This window comes from Mandrillus leucophaeus, unplaced genomic scaffold, assembly GCF_000951045.1.
Source record: "Mandrillus leucophaeus isolate KB7577 unplaced genomic scaffold, Mleu.le_1.0 Scaffold108, whole genome shotgun sequence".
NCBI lineage: Eukaryota > Metazoa > Chordata > Mammalia > Primates > Cercopithecidae > Mandrillus > Mandrillus leucophaeus.
The window spans coordinates 943,975-960,482 of record NW_012098987.1 but is presented as its reverse complement, the minus strand read 5'-3'; the positions used below and the strand labels follow the sequence as shown (position 1 = coordinate 960,482).

Here is a 16,508-nt window from a genome sequence, read left to right as displayed (position 1 = left end):
CTAGTAGGTCTCACTGTGATTCTGTTTTGGAACCAGTTGACACACTTTTAAAATATTATTAGGTTATTCTTCAGTTTATTAAGAACTATACAGTCGTCCCTTGGTTTCCACAGGGGATTGGCTTCAGGACTTTCATGAATACCAAAATCTAAGGATGCTCAAGTCTCTTATATAAAATGCAGTAGTATTTACATATAACCTATGCACATCCTTCCATATTCTTTAAGTCATCTCTACGTTACTTATAATACCTAAGACAAGCTATGTAACTATAGCATTATTTAATACCTAAGAAAATATATAGTTAAATAAAACATTATTTAATACCTAAGACAAATACAGCATATTGTAGTACCTAAGACAATATAAATGCTATGTAAACAATGCAGTATAACAGTTGTGATACTGTATTGTTGTTTATTTGTAATAAAAAGCCAAGGTGCGCAGTGTAGGCCTATCTACAGAGCCAAGGCTGGGCTTTATGTCGATTTTAGAAGTCTCTTCTTAGCGGGGACATAGCCCAGCCTAACCAAGCAGCGTTTTGTTAAAGTAGTGAGGGCTAAACTCTTTTCACTGTTTTCTGAAGAGGCAGTAAATAATCTAACAGTAAAAATATGATAATCATTTTTATTTTTATTGTTTGGGAGGTTTTTTTGGGAATATTTTTGATCCACAGTTGGTTGAATCTGAGAGGATGTGGAACCCACAGATACAGAACCCAAGGATATGGAGGGCTGACTATATATGTTTTGGTTTTTCAGATTTCAGTTTTCTCTGTGTGATCTCAATATATTTATGCTGGCATTTCATATTTTCAGAAATCATTCTTCCTGATTGCAAATGTAGAACCTGCCCATTGTAAACAATTTAAATATAGGAATGTACAATGTAAAGAAATGAAACATTCCCATAGTACATTCCGTCCTCTGAGATAACCATTGATGGCCTTCCAAATTTTTATATGCATGTGCTAGGTATACATTTAAAAGTCACATACGTTTGTGTTTTATTAACAAAACAAGGTATATTTTCTGTCCTGCAGTTTGTATGTTCATGTAATACTTTTTAAGACATATTTATCTGCTCATGTTGATATACTTCATTCTTTTTTTTTTTTTTTTTTTTTTTGAGACGGAGTCTCGTTCTTCTGCCCCAGCTGGAGTGCAGTGGCGCAATCTCAGCTCACTGCAACCTCCGCCTCCTGGGTTCAAGCGATTCTCCTGCCTCTGCCTCATGAGTAGCTGGGATTACTAACGCGTGCCACCACACCTGGCTAATTTTTGTATTTTTAGTAGAGATGGAGTTTCACCATGTTGCAGTCAGGCTGGTCTTGAGCTCCTGACCTTGTGATCTACCCGCCTCGGCCTCCCAAAGTGCTGGGATTACAGGCATGAGCTACCGCGCCTGGCCTACTTCATTCTTTTTAACAGCTAAAAAATATTTCACAGTTTGGCTATACCGTAATTTATTTAAGCAACTGTCCTATTGACTGACATTCAGATTCTTGCCAGTTTTTTGCAATTACAAAAAAAAAAAAATGCTGCAATGAACATCTTTTTCCATATATTTTTATATACTTGTGTAAGTATTTCTGTAGGATTAATTCCTAAATGTAGATTTGCTAGGTTAAAGGTATGCACATTTAAATTTTAGTAAGTTCAGCAAAATCGCCCTTTTCAAAGGCCTACCTTTACTTCCACCAATATCATATGAAACACTGTGGCTAACACAGAGCATCATGAATCTTTTTAGTCTTTGCCAGTCTGATAGGGGAGAAGTAGCAGTTCAGTGTTGTTTAATTTGCATTTCTCTCATTGTTAGCTAGGTTGAGCATTTTTTAAATATATTCTCTAGATGTTTGTATTTCTTATTCTGTAAGTTTGCCTATTTTTCCATTGAGCTATTTGTCATTTTCTCATTCACTTGTATGTCTTCTGGCTTGTCTTGACCATCTTGTGATTCCTGGTGTTTAGGAGCCAAGTGAGAAGAAGGTACCTCTGGACATGTCATTGTTCCTTAAGCTCCAAAAGCGGGTCACAGAGCTGGAGCAGGAGAAGCAGGTGATGCAGGATGAGCTGGACCGCAAGGAGGAGCAGGTGCTCCGCAGCAAGGCCAAGGTGCACAGCACAGCCCGTCCGCAGAGCTGAGGCGGGGCTTTATGTCCATTTCAGCAGTCTTTTCCTTAGTGGGGACTCAGCCCAGCCTATCCAAGCAGCACTTGGTTAAAATAGTGAGGGCTAAACTCTCTTCCCCGTTTTCTGTAGAGCAAGTAAATATTTTAAGAGTAAAAATGTGACGATTAAAATATAAAACTTTTACTTTAACTTTTCCCTAGGAAGAAGAAAGACCACAAATTAGAGGTGCAGAACTGGAATATGAGTCACTCAAGGTAATGGGGAGTTTCTGCTCAAGACTTTGAATATTTTGTTTTGGCAAGAGGCCCACTCAGAGCCTCTCTTTTTCTCAGAGAACATCCTTAAGGGCTGGAGGTTGCACCAGAGGTCCTAGCTTCAGCCTTATTCTGCATTACTTCTTGTTGTTTCTTTTTATAAATTCCATTTCATATAAGCTATACTTCAGTCTAAATAGGAACAGGAGAAGTAGCTGCCATTCGAGGCTGTGGTAGTAAAGGATGTGGACTCTAGCGTCGGCCACTATAAAAATCCAATTGGGTGTGATGGGGCAGACCAGACATAGAAGTAGGAATCTGCTCTCCAGATCTTCTCCTGCCCCACACAATAATGAATGAATAAAAACATTCTCTGTAGTATGAATGAAGCCGCGATTCACAAAGCATTAGATTAGTGGCTCTCAAAACATGGTCCCTGGACCAGCAGGATCAATGTCACCTGGTAGCTTGTTGGAAATGCAAATTTTCAGGCCTCACACTACTAAACTTATTAAATCAGAATCTCTGAGGGTGGACCCCAGCAATCTGTGTTTGAACAAGACCTCTGGGTGATTCTGATACACAGTAAACTTGGGAAACATTTGTAGTTTACACGTCAAAGTAATGACATTTATGTGTCTTCTGTTACAGAAATAAGCAATAAGAATCTGATTACCAGTTGGTGGGAGAACGGGGAAGGGAGGGAGCATTCATTTTTATAAAAGAATAGATTAATTCATGAAAGAAAGGTTATATATTCTTAAACTAGAAAAAAGAAGGACTTTAAATAGCTTTTTTATTTTTCTTTTGAGATGGAGTCTCGCTCTGTTGCCCAGGCTGGAGTGCAGTGGCACGATCTCGGCTCACTGCAAGCTCTGACTCCTGGATTCACGCCATTCTCCTGCCTCAGCCTCCTGAGTAGCTGGGACTACAGGCGCCCGCCACCACGCCCAGCTCATTTTTAGTAGAGACGGGGTTTCACCGTGTTAGCCAGGATGGTCTCGATTTCCTGACCTTGTGATCCACCCGCCTCGACCTCCTAAAGTGCTGGGATTACAGGCATGAGCCACCGTGCCCAGCCTAAATAGTTTTAATATAACACATTGAAAGGACTGATATGGTGCTGCAAACCTAAGCTTTTGTCTCTGGGAAGAAACTAAAATATGCAGTGTTTATACACAAGTGTTTCAGTATCATCAGGCCATGTGTCCTGTGCTAAATGAGGCACCATGGTGCTTTTAAGTGCCTGTCTACATCTATGTTTCCCAACCAGCATCTTGTGACACTTGTGTTCTAGTGTCAGTGTCACTCTGTTCTGGGTTCCTATTGCCATTGTTTGAACTGAACATGGAGTGGGCGGCACTAACTGGTGGCAGGGGCTGGCTGGTAGGACATGAAATATTGGGGGGATGAGGATGTGCCTATCCTTCTGGGTGGCTGGAGGAAGGCCTTCAGCCTTGCCTCCTGCCTCCCAAGGCTCCACCCACAATGTCACAAGCATGTCACACAGAAAAGAAGTTTGAAAAATGCGCTATTTATTGTCATTTAGACACTAAAGGGAGTTTTACTAGTTTGAACGATATGGTAAATTTTTTAAATTAGAAGTTAAAGCCTAACATTTCAATAGTCTTTCCATTCTACTTTATAAAGGAAATAAGAGGAGACTACTAAAAATTTCAGGGATCCACCCATCTGATTCATTCATTGGAAATATCCTGGCCAGCTGGACCCTCAGATTTCCCGTATATTTGTCTACAAACAAAAGCTGGGCTCCATAGCACTGGCTAAACTCGCCCCTTGGGACTCAGCAATCTCTCCATGCCAGTGAACACACCCTGGGCAGGCCAGAATACATTTGTCTCTGGAATTTGGGTTGATGAAGCAAACTTCCATTGACCTTGCTCAATTCTACTTGATGTCAGACTTCCTTAATTTGCAGAGCAGAGCTCCTGGCAGAACCTAGGAAGCCATTCACTAGGATAATTCTGATGAACTTTTTCAGCAGAATTCTTCTACCAGCTTGGGAGAAGTTTGAGCATCCAATATAAAGTTGAGGATGACAGCAATGAACTTTTCTTTGTCTTTTCATACAGCGTCAAGAACTAGAATCGGAAAACAAAAAACTGAAGAATGAGCTAAATGAGTTGCGCAAGGCCCTCAGTGAGAAAAGTGCACCAGAGGTGACCGCCCCAGGTGCACCTGCCTACCGTGTCCTCATGGAGCAGCTGACCTCTGTGAGTGAGGAGCTTGATGTCCGCAAGGAAGAAGTCCTCATCTTAAGGTCTCAACTGGTGAGCCAGAAAGAGGCCATCCATCCCAAGGTAAGCACAAGCACACAGCTAAACTGGGTGTTCGGGGACTGGCCTCAATGTCTTCTTATCATTTCCCTCCAGTTTATAGTGCAGCAAACACTTAAGAGCATTTTTAATCTAATTGAGGATTCATCATTTAAAAAAAAAAATCCCAGTGTTGTTTAAAACTATTGTAAGCATAAATTGGAATGAGCAAAAAGCAAGGAGAATCCCAAATGATCATCAAAGTTTCATCTCTCATGAGTTTTAAAATTAATCTTTTTGTAGTAATCTGGCCACAATAAATTTTGATCTAAAATAAAATTTCATTAAATACAAAACTCTCTAAATTTTCTTACTGCGGGAAGGCATTAAATACAACTTTAAAATCATTTGCCGAAAATAGCTGGTTTAGTTGGAGAAATAATAGATGAACCGGTTGGAAGTGAGATCAGTGAGTGAAGTTACATGGAGATGATTTCTGCTCACTTCAGGCAGTTCTCTTTAGTAGGGGGTGCTGTCCCAGTGGGAGGGGCTGTTTCAGGATTCAACAGAAAGGACTCCCGCTCTGAGGACATAGATGGCCCTTTGAAGTCCTTCCCTGCCTTCATTTGAGACCCAGCGCTGCCATATGCTGATGAGAGATGGGCCTTTCGGTCATTTGCCATCAGAGGGAATCTGAGTGATCATCTTGAAAACCTGGCCTGCCTCCCTGCCCTTGTGCATGCAGCAGAGCATCACAGGACTTGAGGCAATCAAGAGTCCCAGCTGTGTGGTGTGTCATATAAAAAATATCCATGGCTGGGCGCGGTGGCTCAAGCCTGTAATCCCAGCACTTTGGGAGGCCCAGATGGGCGGATCACGAGGTCAGGAGATCGAGAACATCCTGGCTAACACGGTGAAACCCCGTCTCTACTAAAAAATACAAAAAACTAGCCGGGCGAGGTGGTGGGTGCCTGTAGTCCCAGCTACTTGGGAGGCTGAGGCAGGAGAATGGCATAAACCTGGGAGGAGGAACTTGCAGTGAACTGAGATCTGGCCGCTGCACTCCAGCCTGAGCGACAGAGCGAGACTCCGTCTCAAAAAAAAAAAAAAAAAAAATCCATGATATATAATGAGCTGGATGCCTGAAAATCTGAGAGTACTCCTCTTAGAAATGGTATTTCTGCGTGCAGTTTAGATACTGTGCCTGGCACGTATGTTTGGACTTGATGAAGGCAACTCACACCTGAGATCAACACTGGTCCAAAAAATATCAAATTCTAAAAACAAGATGTTTGACTAATTTGGGGAAATAAAATTCCAGTAGTAGTGGATTATATAGAGAAATGGGCTTTCTTACTTTAAAACAAATCACAGGCCAGATGTGGTGGCTCACACCTGTAATCCCAGCACTTTGGGATGCTGAAGTGGGTGGATCACGAGGTCAGGAGATCGAGACTGTCCTGGCTAACATGGTGAAACCCCATCGCTACTAAAAATACAAAAAATGAGCTGGGCATGGAGGTGGGCACCTGTAGTCCCAGCTACTCAGGAGGTTGAAGCAGGAAAATGGTGTGAACCCGGGAGGCAGAGCTTGTAGCGAGCCGAGATCACGCCACTGCACTGCAGCCTGGGCAACACAGCGAGACTCCATCTCAAAAACTAATAATAATAATAATCACAAACACCTTAAGCCAGAAATGAGAAGAGACCCCATTTTGACTTGGCCATATAGGTCACACCTCACTCCCAGGCTGTCTCAGTTGGTTCCCTTGGCTACCACTGTGGCTGGGCCTCAGAAAATAAGGCTAGCAGTCTTGGTTGAGCAGAGTCCAAAATCAAGATTCCTTTCTCTAGTTCTGTTGAGACAAATTAGTATTCTTTCTAAAAAATTTTTTGATTGACAAATAATAGTTGTATATATTTATGGGGCTGCAATGCGGTAATCTCACAAGAAACTTTAGTAAAAATCAAGAGAAAGGAAAAGAGAAATGAAGCAAAGGGCGTAAAAACAATCCAACTAACAGAGCATGGAGTTCTACTATCACACATTCTCCCTTGTCCAGCTCACGTACCCCGTGTGACAGCTGCTCTCCTGACCCTAATGGGCTGACCCTGTCCAACTGACGTACCGGCTCGCTCAGCTCCCAGCCTAAACATGGCAGCACTCATGTCCCCTCCTAGGAGAAATGCCCATGACATTAATTAAGATCTTCCAGACTCCCCGGGGCTATTTGTCCCTCTCAGTTTCTAGTCCGAGAGACCCATCATGTCACCACTCCATTTCAGGGCAGTGATGAGCAACACCCTGAGAGCTAGGGGATGATCCAGCCCAGACAGGTCTTGTGTATTGGCTTCACCTCTAGAGTATTCTAGGAATCTTCCCTTGGACAAATGACTTCCTATGGGGCACATGACTTTAACACCACAGACCTATGATAAGAATTTCACCCACATACCTTAACAGGAGGGTCACTCTCTCCCAAACTCAAAGATGTTTTATAACCAGAAAAATCAAAACAATTTTAAAAGAATTTCAAACTTTTGTTCCTGGAAATAGAAGTTGTCAACACATAAATACATCTTAGTGTCTGTTTTATGATAGCTCCAGGAATGTTAATGTATTTACAGAGTTAATTTTAGAGAAACAACTCATGGCTGTTTTTAAATTAGCTTTTATCTGTTATGATAGGCACTCTGATGAAATTTATTTATGAAACTAAGGGTTTATTGTTTTCTCTGTTTTTTGTGCTTGCTGACTTGTGATTTTCAGGATGACAAGGTAATTATACATTTTTGTTTTTTTAGTAAATACTTCTATTTAATCCTAACTTTAGTTTACAAATATCCCCCAATAAAAGCAATTGATGCTTTCTGACCAAGTCTATTTTGATATTTTGATATTTATAAGTGAATTTCCAATTTGACTCCTTCTGATTTGGGAAGTCAGTAGGGAAACAGTGGTTGTAGTAGGCTCCAGTCTGGATTATGGAGGGGACTCCATGACTTCTGATTTATAGGCAGCTCTATGACTCATTGCCGTAGTTCTGGTAGGCCATCCAGAGGCTGAGGAGGGAAGCCCTGAACTTGGAGTACATTCCAAAGCACAGGCTCTCCTGAGCTCTCATATCTACCAGTGGCAGGCTTGTTGGCTAAGGGTGAAGAGGAGCCTGAGGAGCTGAGCACACTGTGCTTTGCTGCCACTTTTATCTCCCTGAATGTAGAGTCCACAGCTAGAATGAAAAGTGGCTCGTGACGAGGTTGCAAAGTCAGATTTCTCTACCATATCTTGTTTCTCTTTATACTGAGTGACAGATATTGCTGTGATTTTCCTATATAGCAAACCCTTTTAGAACTTCTGGTCACAGGCTTGAGGGAGACAAAGTTTGGGCAGTGAGTCAGGAACTTCCTAAATGCTGTAGCCCAAGTCTGAACCCATTCCCCAAGTGCCACTTTTTAGCTAAGGTAGGCAGAATGAGGGAAGAACTTACTACCCAGGAGAGAAGCATACTAAGAAAGCTTTCTTGTCTTGAATTAGCTAATTTGATCAAGTTACCTCATTTGCTAAAAGTTCAAAACCATACCGTGTAAGTCCTGAGACATCAGAGCACACAGATAGCATTATTTGATGTAAACAATCAGGTCTTTGAAAGTTATTACTTATGGGTCTTAAAAATCTGAGTATGGCCCTTTATAAAACAGAAAGATTTTATTCCTTTCAGAGAAAGAGAAAAAAGAAGCTCTCTGTAAAACAGGTACTAAAATATTTATAAAATATAGCTAAAACAATTATGTGGTATTAATGGGAAAGATTTTTAAAACTCAGTAAAATCTAAACTATGTATTAGTATATTTTGTGAAATTATAGTTGGTCTTCTCAGAGGAAGCATTTACAGACTTACAAAAGGATAACATTAAGAGAAAAGTGGTATTTTTTTTGAAGGATTTTTAAAATGCACATTGAAATTCAGAAACAAGCATACGTAAGTCTCTAGTTGGCATTAAAGTTATCTTGGAACTTGTCTTTAAGATCATGGTATTTGAAGTGTATTTTATTAAGTCTGTTTCATTGCAAGGCCTGAGCTTACTTAGATCATGTTTACTAAAGAATCAGACGTATACTATTTAGACAAATATGTGGTCCAAAAGCTTTTGAGTTGAATTTTATGTGGAAATGTTTCCATTTAATCAAAGCCATTGGGTTCTGAAGTATATTATTTTTTTAGAGGCTACAGAGCAGGGATTCTTTCTTTGCTTTAAGTTCTGGGATACATGTACTGAATGTGCAGGTTTGTTACATAGGTATACATGTTCCATGGTGGTTTGCACAGCAGTGATTCTTATCTCTTACTCTTGTCTGGAAAGATAGAGTAGCTGAATAGAAGATTTTGAACTTACATTGGTTGTCAGACAGATTTGACTAAAAGGAGAAAATTAAAAAGAAAATTAAAATGTTGGCAAAAAAGTTATTTTTATATAAAATCATTAATAATTCTGACCTGCCAGATGTTTATTTCAAAAGCTTAAGTACTATGTTATATTATACTAGAGGAAAAAAGAACTGAAGTTGAGAAAAAAAACCTTAATTTTGCTGAAGCATATAATCTGAATACTACCTTCTTTTTCTGAGTTTTTAATGAAAAAGTGAACTTTATGTCAAACTTTCATTGTTTTGTTGGGGCATCTGCTTCATTGTAACTAGTCAAAAAGTAGTAGAAAGAATGGCTTTGTACATTCCATTAAATTGGTGCCTTGTTATTTTTCTAATGCTGTATATATACTATATTATATACTTTATAAAAATTATATATATATTTTTTCACATAATGTAAAACACATATATGGCCCATCAGTGATTTTATTTACAGAGCTGTGGCACTCTAGAATCTTCCCACCTTTGTAGTAGAGTGCTAGTGTTTCTCAGGAGAAAAACTGAAGCTACTTTTCTCTTAACTACCTGGGCCAAACTCCCCTCTGCAGTTACATGAGGTTGGGGCTGATGCTTTGGTGGGTCACAGGTGTGGTGGAGCACATAACCCCTGCCCGCCAATTATACCAAATAAATGTATTATATGTCCACAGCTTTTGAGTTGAATCTTAATGCGTAAGTGTGTTATTTCCCCCCTCAGAATACAATGACAGATTCCACAATACTTTTGGAAGATGTACAAAAAATGAAAGATAAAGGTGAAATAGCACAAGCATACATTGGTTTGAAAGAAACAAACAGGTAAGTTGATCCTTCTTTTATTCATTTTGGTTTAATTGTATTGATCTTTAGCCTTCAAGCCAGCCTCTTGCACAGTAAAAGTGTGTATACATTCCTTTATATTAGACATTAATTGGCCTTCAAAGGGAATCCAAGGTTTCCAATATATTTCTAGTTAAGATCTTCATTTATAATATAAGGTAATAGTATTGACAAAAGGTGTCAGGGAAAATATGCTTTAAATCAAAGGAAGATTTTTAAAATATTTAATGTCTTAGCTTTAAGGGGCTGCCTTGTGAAGAAAACCACCTGCTCAGGTTGTACTGTCTTAGGTAGTCACTATCATTTGTTATTCAGGATGGTTATTTGTGAAGGTTTGTAGGGGCAACTGCAGTTTTCAATAGTTGAAACTTAGAGTGAAGAGTAGTGATGAGGTATCTGGAATCACTTGGTGTTGGCCATGTAACTCTAAAAGGGCACCATGACTTCTAGGATAGGAGAATGAAGGCTCATATCTGGAATTACCCTGGCCTTACTACCACCCTCCTTTCCAGCAAAGCCTTAGTCTATTGGTCTAGGTCTCTTGATGGATAGTTTCAGGATTGGTAAGCATAAATACTTTATAAACTGAAGAATATTGCCATACAAAAAGTAAGGTGCAGTCAGCCCTAAATATCCATTGGATCCATATCTGTGGAGTCAACCAATGGAGAATGGAAAAAATTTTTTAAATTACATTTTTACTGAACATGTACAGACTTTTTTCTTGTTTCTTTTCTTTCTTTCTTTTTTTTCTTTTGAAATGGAGTTTCCCTCTTTCGCCTAGGCTGGAAGTGAAGTGGCACAATCACAGCTCATCGCAACCTCCGCCCCCACCAGGTTCAAGCGATTTTCCTGCCTCAGCCTCCCGAGTAGCTAGGATTATAGGTGCCCACCACCACACCTGTGTAATTTTTGTATTTTTTTTTAGTAGAGATGGGGTTTTGCCACATTGGCCAGGCTGGTCCTGAACTCCAGACCTCAGGTGATCCACCTGCTTCACCCTAAGTGCTAGGATTACAGGCATGAGCCACTGTGCCCGGCCCTATCATTATTTCTTAAAACAAAACTATTTACAGAGTATTATAAGTAATCTAGAGATTACATATTATAAATTTTCAGGTATTATAAGTAATCTAGAGATGATTTAAAGTATGTGGAGGATGTACGTGGTTATATGCAAATAGTATGCCATTTTATGTAAGGGACTTGAACATCTGTAGATCTCGCTATCCAAGGGAGGACCTGGAACCCAATGGATATTGAAGGATGACTATACTTCTTATCTTCTTTTATGGACAAGGGTGGAGAATGCTTATAAAAGTATATGGTTAAACTTAAATTTTAATTTATCAGTGTAAATTATAAACATATGTTATATCTAAGAATGTGTTAATATAGAAAGAGCTGTATTGTCTCACACTGTTCTTCCATCCACTTAGCTATTCAATCACCAGTGTGCCTACTTCATGCCAGGCCCTGTGCCACGTACTGGGAATACAGTAATAAGCAAGATAAATGTGGTTCCTACTCTCACCGAGGTTATAGGCTGCTGGGGAGACAGCTGAGAGGGTTTGGACTTTATTCCAAAGATAATGGAATCCTCTGAAAGGTGTTAAGTAGGAGAATGGTGTGATGAGATTTGATTTTTGGAAAGCTAGCCCTGGCTGTTATGTTAGAGAATAGATTGCAGTAGAACAAAATTGAAAGCATAAAGACCAGAGAGTATGCCTGTAACCCAATGATTATGGTGACTTGGGCTTGGCGGGTGCCAGTTAGGATTAACATAAATGGAACGTTTTGAAAGATACATAAGAAGATGAGGTCAGAAAAATGTTTGGCTTATTGGATGTGTGGGCGAGGGTTAGAGAAGCCTGAAGGCGACTCCGTGGTTTCTGCTATCTTGGTTAGATGTGGTGATACCATTTTGTGACGGTGGGACTGGAGTGCGGGAAAATACACAGTGAAGGTGATCAGTAGATTTATACATACTGGATTTAAGGAGCCGGGAAAACATCCAGAGAAAGAAATATATTAGGCAGTTGAATATGTAAATCTGTAGCCAGGAGAATATGTAAATCTGTAGCTCAGTGTGTACTGAGATATAAATTTTGAAGTCATCAGAATATAATAATACAATGGAAACCATGTAAATAGATGAATTCTTTAGAGAGAGATGAACTTTCTAGATGTAAAGTAGAAGACAATGCCTAGAATTTGGGTTATGTAAACATAACAACAATATAGCAGGAGTAAGAACCTGGACTCCAGAGTCAGTGCTGGGATCCACTACTTACCTTCTGTGTAACCTCTATGGGTATCTTACTTCTAAGCCTCTGTGTCTTCCTTTGCAATGTGGCGAATGATTTATGTTGGGTTACTAGGGAAACTAAATGAAATAGTACATGTGGAAGAATGTAGAACAGCATCTGACACTGAGCAAACACTCAAAAAATATTATGTTTATATTCTAAGTAGAAAATAAATGATTACTAACATTATCATAATTACTAATTACACATATTTTTAATAAGATGTGACACATCTCTAATATAGCAGTTTTTCCAGGTCTACAATTAATTTTTGACACAAAAAAGCTTTTAAAAATCATGTCATAAAAGCTGAGAACCTTGGACATGTTCTGATTTATGTTACTGCTATAAGAATTTTTTAAACTGATATTTTTAATGTGGGAAATTATGTTTTATTAAGTTAAAAACGTTCCTACCTAGAAGATTTAAAAATTCATTTTGAAAAATATTATGAAGTTTGCCACACAAAGACAGTAGCTGAAATTTTCATTCTACATGTGTCATAACCTCTAATATAATATGTGATATATTAGATCACTTTGCTAGCCGAATAAAACATCAAAAACAGAACCTCTTTCTCACCTTCCAGTAGTTTCTTATTTTACAGGAAAAGTAACTCTACATCCTTGATTATTTTGCTTTAATTTCTACCCATTTACATGTGATGCTACATGTTACCATTTTTAAAAATTAACCAAAAATAATTTTTGTGGTAATGTCTTAAAGTTGTCATAATGAATAAAAACAGTCTTATTCACTTATAAAATGTTGAAATACTGTGTGCTGCTGTTGACCATCGTCACCTCATCACCATCCTCTGTCCTTTTGTGTTTTGCATTGTTGTTCCTTTTGCATGGAAGATCATCTGCTCTGGATTACCGTGAGTTGAATGAGGATGGAGAGCTGTGGCTGGTTTATGAAGGGTTAAAACAAGCCAACAGGTTATATTTGTCTCCTCAAAATGGAATGTTATTAATGTGTTGTTTTTCTTACTAACAGTGGCCTCCTGACTTTCACCTCTGTATTTCTTGTGCATTGATTGTCTTCTTGGGTAAATTAGTGTTAGTAATTGTGTTATTTGTCCAAAGCTTTTCAGTAAAACTGAGAACATTCAGCCAAACACCTTTTTTTTTTTTTTTTTCTTCAAACGGAGTCTCACTCTGTTGCCTGGGCTGGAGTGCAGTGGTACCATCCCAGCTTACTGCAACCTCTGCCTCCTGGGTTCAACTAATTCTCCTGCCTCAGCCTCCTGAGTAGCTGGGACCACAGGCATGCACCAACATGCCTGACTAATTTTTTGTATTTTTAATAAAGACGGGGTTTCACCATGTTGGCCAGGCTGGTCTCGAACTCCTGACCTCAGGTGATCCACCCACCTCAGCCTCTCAAAGTACTGGAATTACAGGCATCAGCCACCACACCCAGTCCAAACACCTTTAAAAACCTTCATTGGCCAGGCATGGTGGCTCACGCCTATAATCCCAGCACTTTGGGGGGCTGAAGCGGGTGGATCATGAGGTCAAGAGATCGAGACCATCTGGCTAACACGGTAAAACCCCGTCTGTACTAAAAAAATATATTAAAAATTAGCTGGACGTGGTGGCAGGTGCCAGTAGTCCCAGCTACTCGGGAGGCTGAGGCAGGAGAATGGCATGAACCCAGGAGGCAGAGCTTGCATTGAGCTGAGATCTCGCCACTGCACTCCAGCCTGGACGACAGAATAAGACTCCGTCTCAGAAAAAAAAAAAACCTTCACTACAAGATACTATTAAAGCTAAAATGGATTCATGGTGAATATAAGACACTCCCCTTCAGACACTAAAATTTGTGAATCTCTCTATTCTGAGAGTTAAAAGAAAAACAAAATTTTTCAGTTAGGGCACAAACTATTGGGGAAGAGATTAAGATTTATTACTTAGACAGTGGCTTCTCATATCCTATAGATAAATCTACAGGATATATGTGCCTATGGCAATATGGCTACATTTTTTTTTCCTTTTCTTTTCCTTTTTTTGACCCAGGGTCTTGTTCTGTCACCCAGGCTTGAGTGCAGTAGCATGATCACGGCTTAATTCAGCCTTGACCTCCTGGGCTCAAACGATCCTCCTGCCTCAGCCTCCTGAGTAACTGAGACAACAGGCATGTGCCACCACACTCAGCTAATTTTTTGATTTTTTGTAGAGACAGGGTCTCACTTTGTTGCCCAGGCTGGTATCAAACTCCTGGGCTCAAACAATCCTGCCTTGGCCTCCCAAAGTGTTGGGATTACAGGAGTAAGGTACTGCGCCCAGCCTACGTTCTTATGTATTATTATCATGCTGTCTAAAAGCAAGATGAAATGCATGATTTGGCACTCTGTGTGGTTATTATGAAATTCAAATTTGTGAAACAGCAAATCAGGAGAGTTTTCTGCATTGCTATAGCTCAGAATAATTACCCAAATTCAACACGTTAAATATGTTCAGAGGAGAGAAAATAAAATTGAAACAGCAGCACCTTTCTAACACAGACATTCATCTACTATAGTGATATTTGTCTTTGAACTCTCATTAAAATTCCATTTTAGTGATTAAATTTTTAAAATACTCAAATGTTTGTTCAAGGGGCTTCTGCTTATTCTGCTTTGTTTGTTCTCATCATTAACTCTTGTCATTAACTTTGGGGTGTTATTGCTGCAGATCTTTTTGAAATTTTTTAATCACTAAAATATTTTTAGTCCACTGTTAACAGTTTGCTTGCAATGGCATCAGTTTTACTCAGCAGTTGGCAACCAAGGGACTGGAATAAAAGAATGTCTTTTCTTTCTTCATATTAGCTAGTTCTTAACCATAACTTTGCATTTGGAAAAGAGTGACTGTAGAAGCAGGGGTGTGTGGCAAAGGGAGGATGCTCTGACTCTGGTGTTCTCACTGCCAATGCCTGGTCTGCTCTGTGGGCACAGCTGGCTGTATGTTTGCTTGAAGAAGCAATAACCACTTTGTTGGTCCTATTAATATTTGTGTTCTAAAACCACATCTTGTTAGGATTCTGTTTCTGATATGTACATTTATGGGGAGAGAGAAGATGACAGATCTAAAATATGTGTAGGAAATTTCAGAACTATTTGTATGAATTTGGGTAAATCTGTATAGATAAGGCTGGAGTGGTGTTTCAGCCTTTCTGTCTTTCAGAATAGGAGTAGGATATAAAAATGGGAAACTGGTCCCACCATCTGCCTGGAATTAGTAACTCTGTAGTTCTGAAGGCACATTTAGTTAGATTGGAAGTTTGTAATGTTGCCCTTTATAGTGCAGAGTTGTTTTGTGGCAAACGTGTACTGTCTTTGCTAATTTATAAATGCAAATGGAAGGCAAATTAAAGCCGTTTTTTCCAACTGATTTTTTTTTTCACATCCTCATTTCCTATAAACCCCCCCTCCCGCTTTTTTTTTTTTTTTTTTTTTTTGAAGTTTTGCTCTTGTTGCCCAGGCTGGGGTACAATGGAGTGATCTCAGCTCACTGCAACCTCTGCCTCCTGGGTTCAAGCAATTCTCCTGCCTCAGCCTCCCAAGTAGCTGGGATTACAGGTGCCCTCCACCTGGCTAATTTTTTTATATTTAGTAGAATGGGGGTTTCACCATGTTGACCAGGCTGGTCTTGAACTCCTGATCTCAGGTGATCCACCGGCCTCAGCCTCCCAAAGTGCTAGGATTATAGGCATGAGCCACCATACCCACCCTGAAAACATGTTTTCTTTTCAGTGTTTTTCAGTTTGCCCTAATATTGAGTTATACAACTTATTTATACTACAATAATCTACTAAGATGAACTACAGTCAGGGTTGGAGAAGATTGCTAGGATATGTGAAAGAATCACTGTTTTACATTGTATTGAAGTTTATCTGTTCTTGCTGAACAGCAGATAACATGCAATAATTTGGGGTATAGGTTAGTCATGAACCTGACAATGGGAGAAGTAATGGTTATAAAACAATCTTTTAAAAAGTAGAAAGCACAGCCAGAGAAAGAGAACATAGAGGGGCATGTATGGCTTTTTGAACAAGATCAAGATATTTTCTTGGATTTATTATTTACTTAATAGGAAACTTTTTATTATACCATTTCATGTTTTCTAAAAATTAGGTCACTCAAAGAAGCATAAAAGAAGCATAAAAGTCAACTGAAAAGTCTCCCAATGCCTCAGTTGAAATAATACGAACAACAAAATATTGTTGATTTAGAACACCAAAAATAAAATAACTATTCATGAGTCCATTCTGATATAAATAAAAGACTGCTAAATGAATAA

At 39.3% G+C, this 16,508-nt stretch overlaps 1 protein-coding gene across 5 annotated transcripts in view; it reads left to right on the top strand.

The window, feature by feature from the left end:
• Window positions 1-16,508, top strand: part of MYO5A (myosin VA (heavy chain 12, myoxin)) — a 141,441-nt gene that overhangs the window by 86,376 nt on the left and 38,557 nt on the right. For 2 of the 5 annotated variants that reach the window (XM_011986321.1, XM_011986312.1), the window contains exons 25-30: window positions 1,974-2,117; window positions 2,336-2,389; window positions 4,483-4,710; window positions 7,436-7,444; window positions 9,792-9,892; window positions 13,083-13,163. In XM_011986321.1, the coding sequence (XP_011841711.1) occupies window positions 1,974-2,117; window positions 2,336-2,389; window positions 4,483-4,710; window positions 7,436-7,444; window positions 9,792-9,892; window positions 13,083-13,163 (617 nt within the window). The remainder of the gene's footprint in view (window positions 1-1,973; window positions 2,118-2,335; window positions 2,390-4,482; window positions 4,711-7,435; window positions 7,445-9,791; window positions 9,893-13,082; window positions 13,164-16,508) is intronic. The other 3 variants (XM_011986338.1, XM_011986329.1, XM_011986343.1) reach the window with 2 other exon arrangements.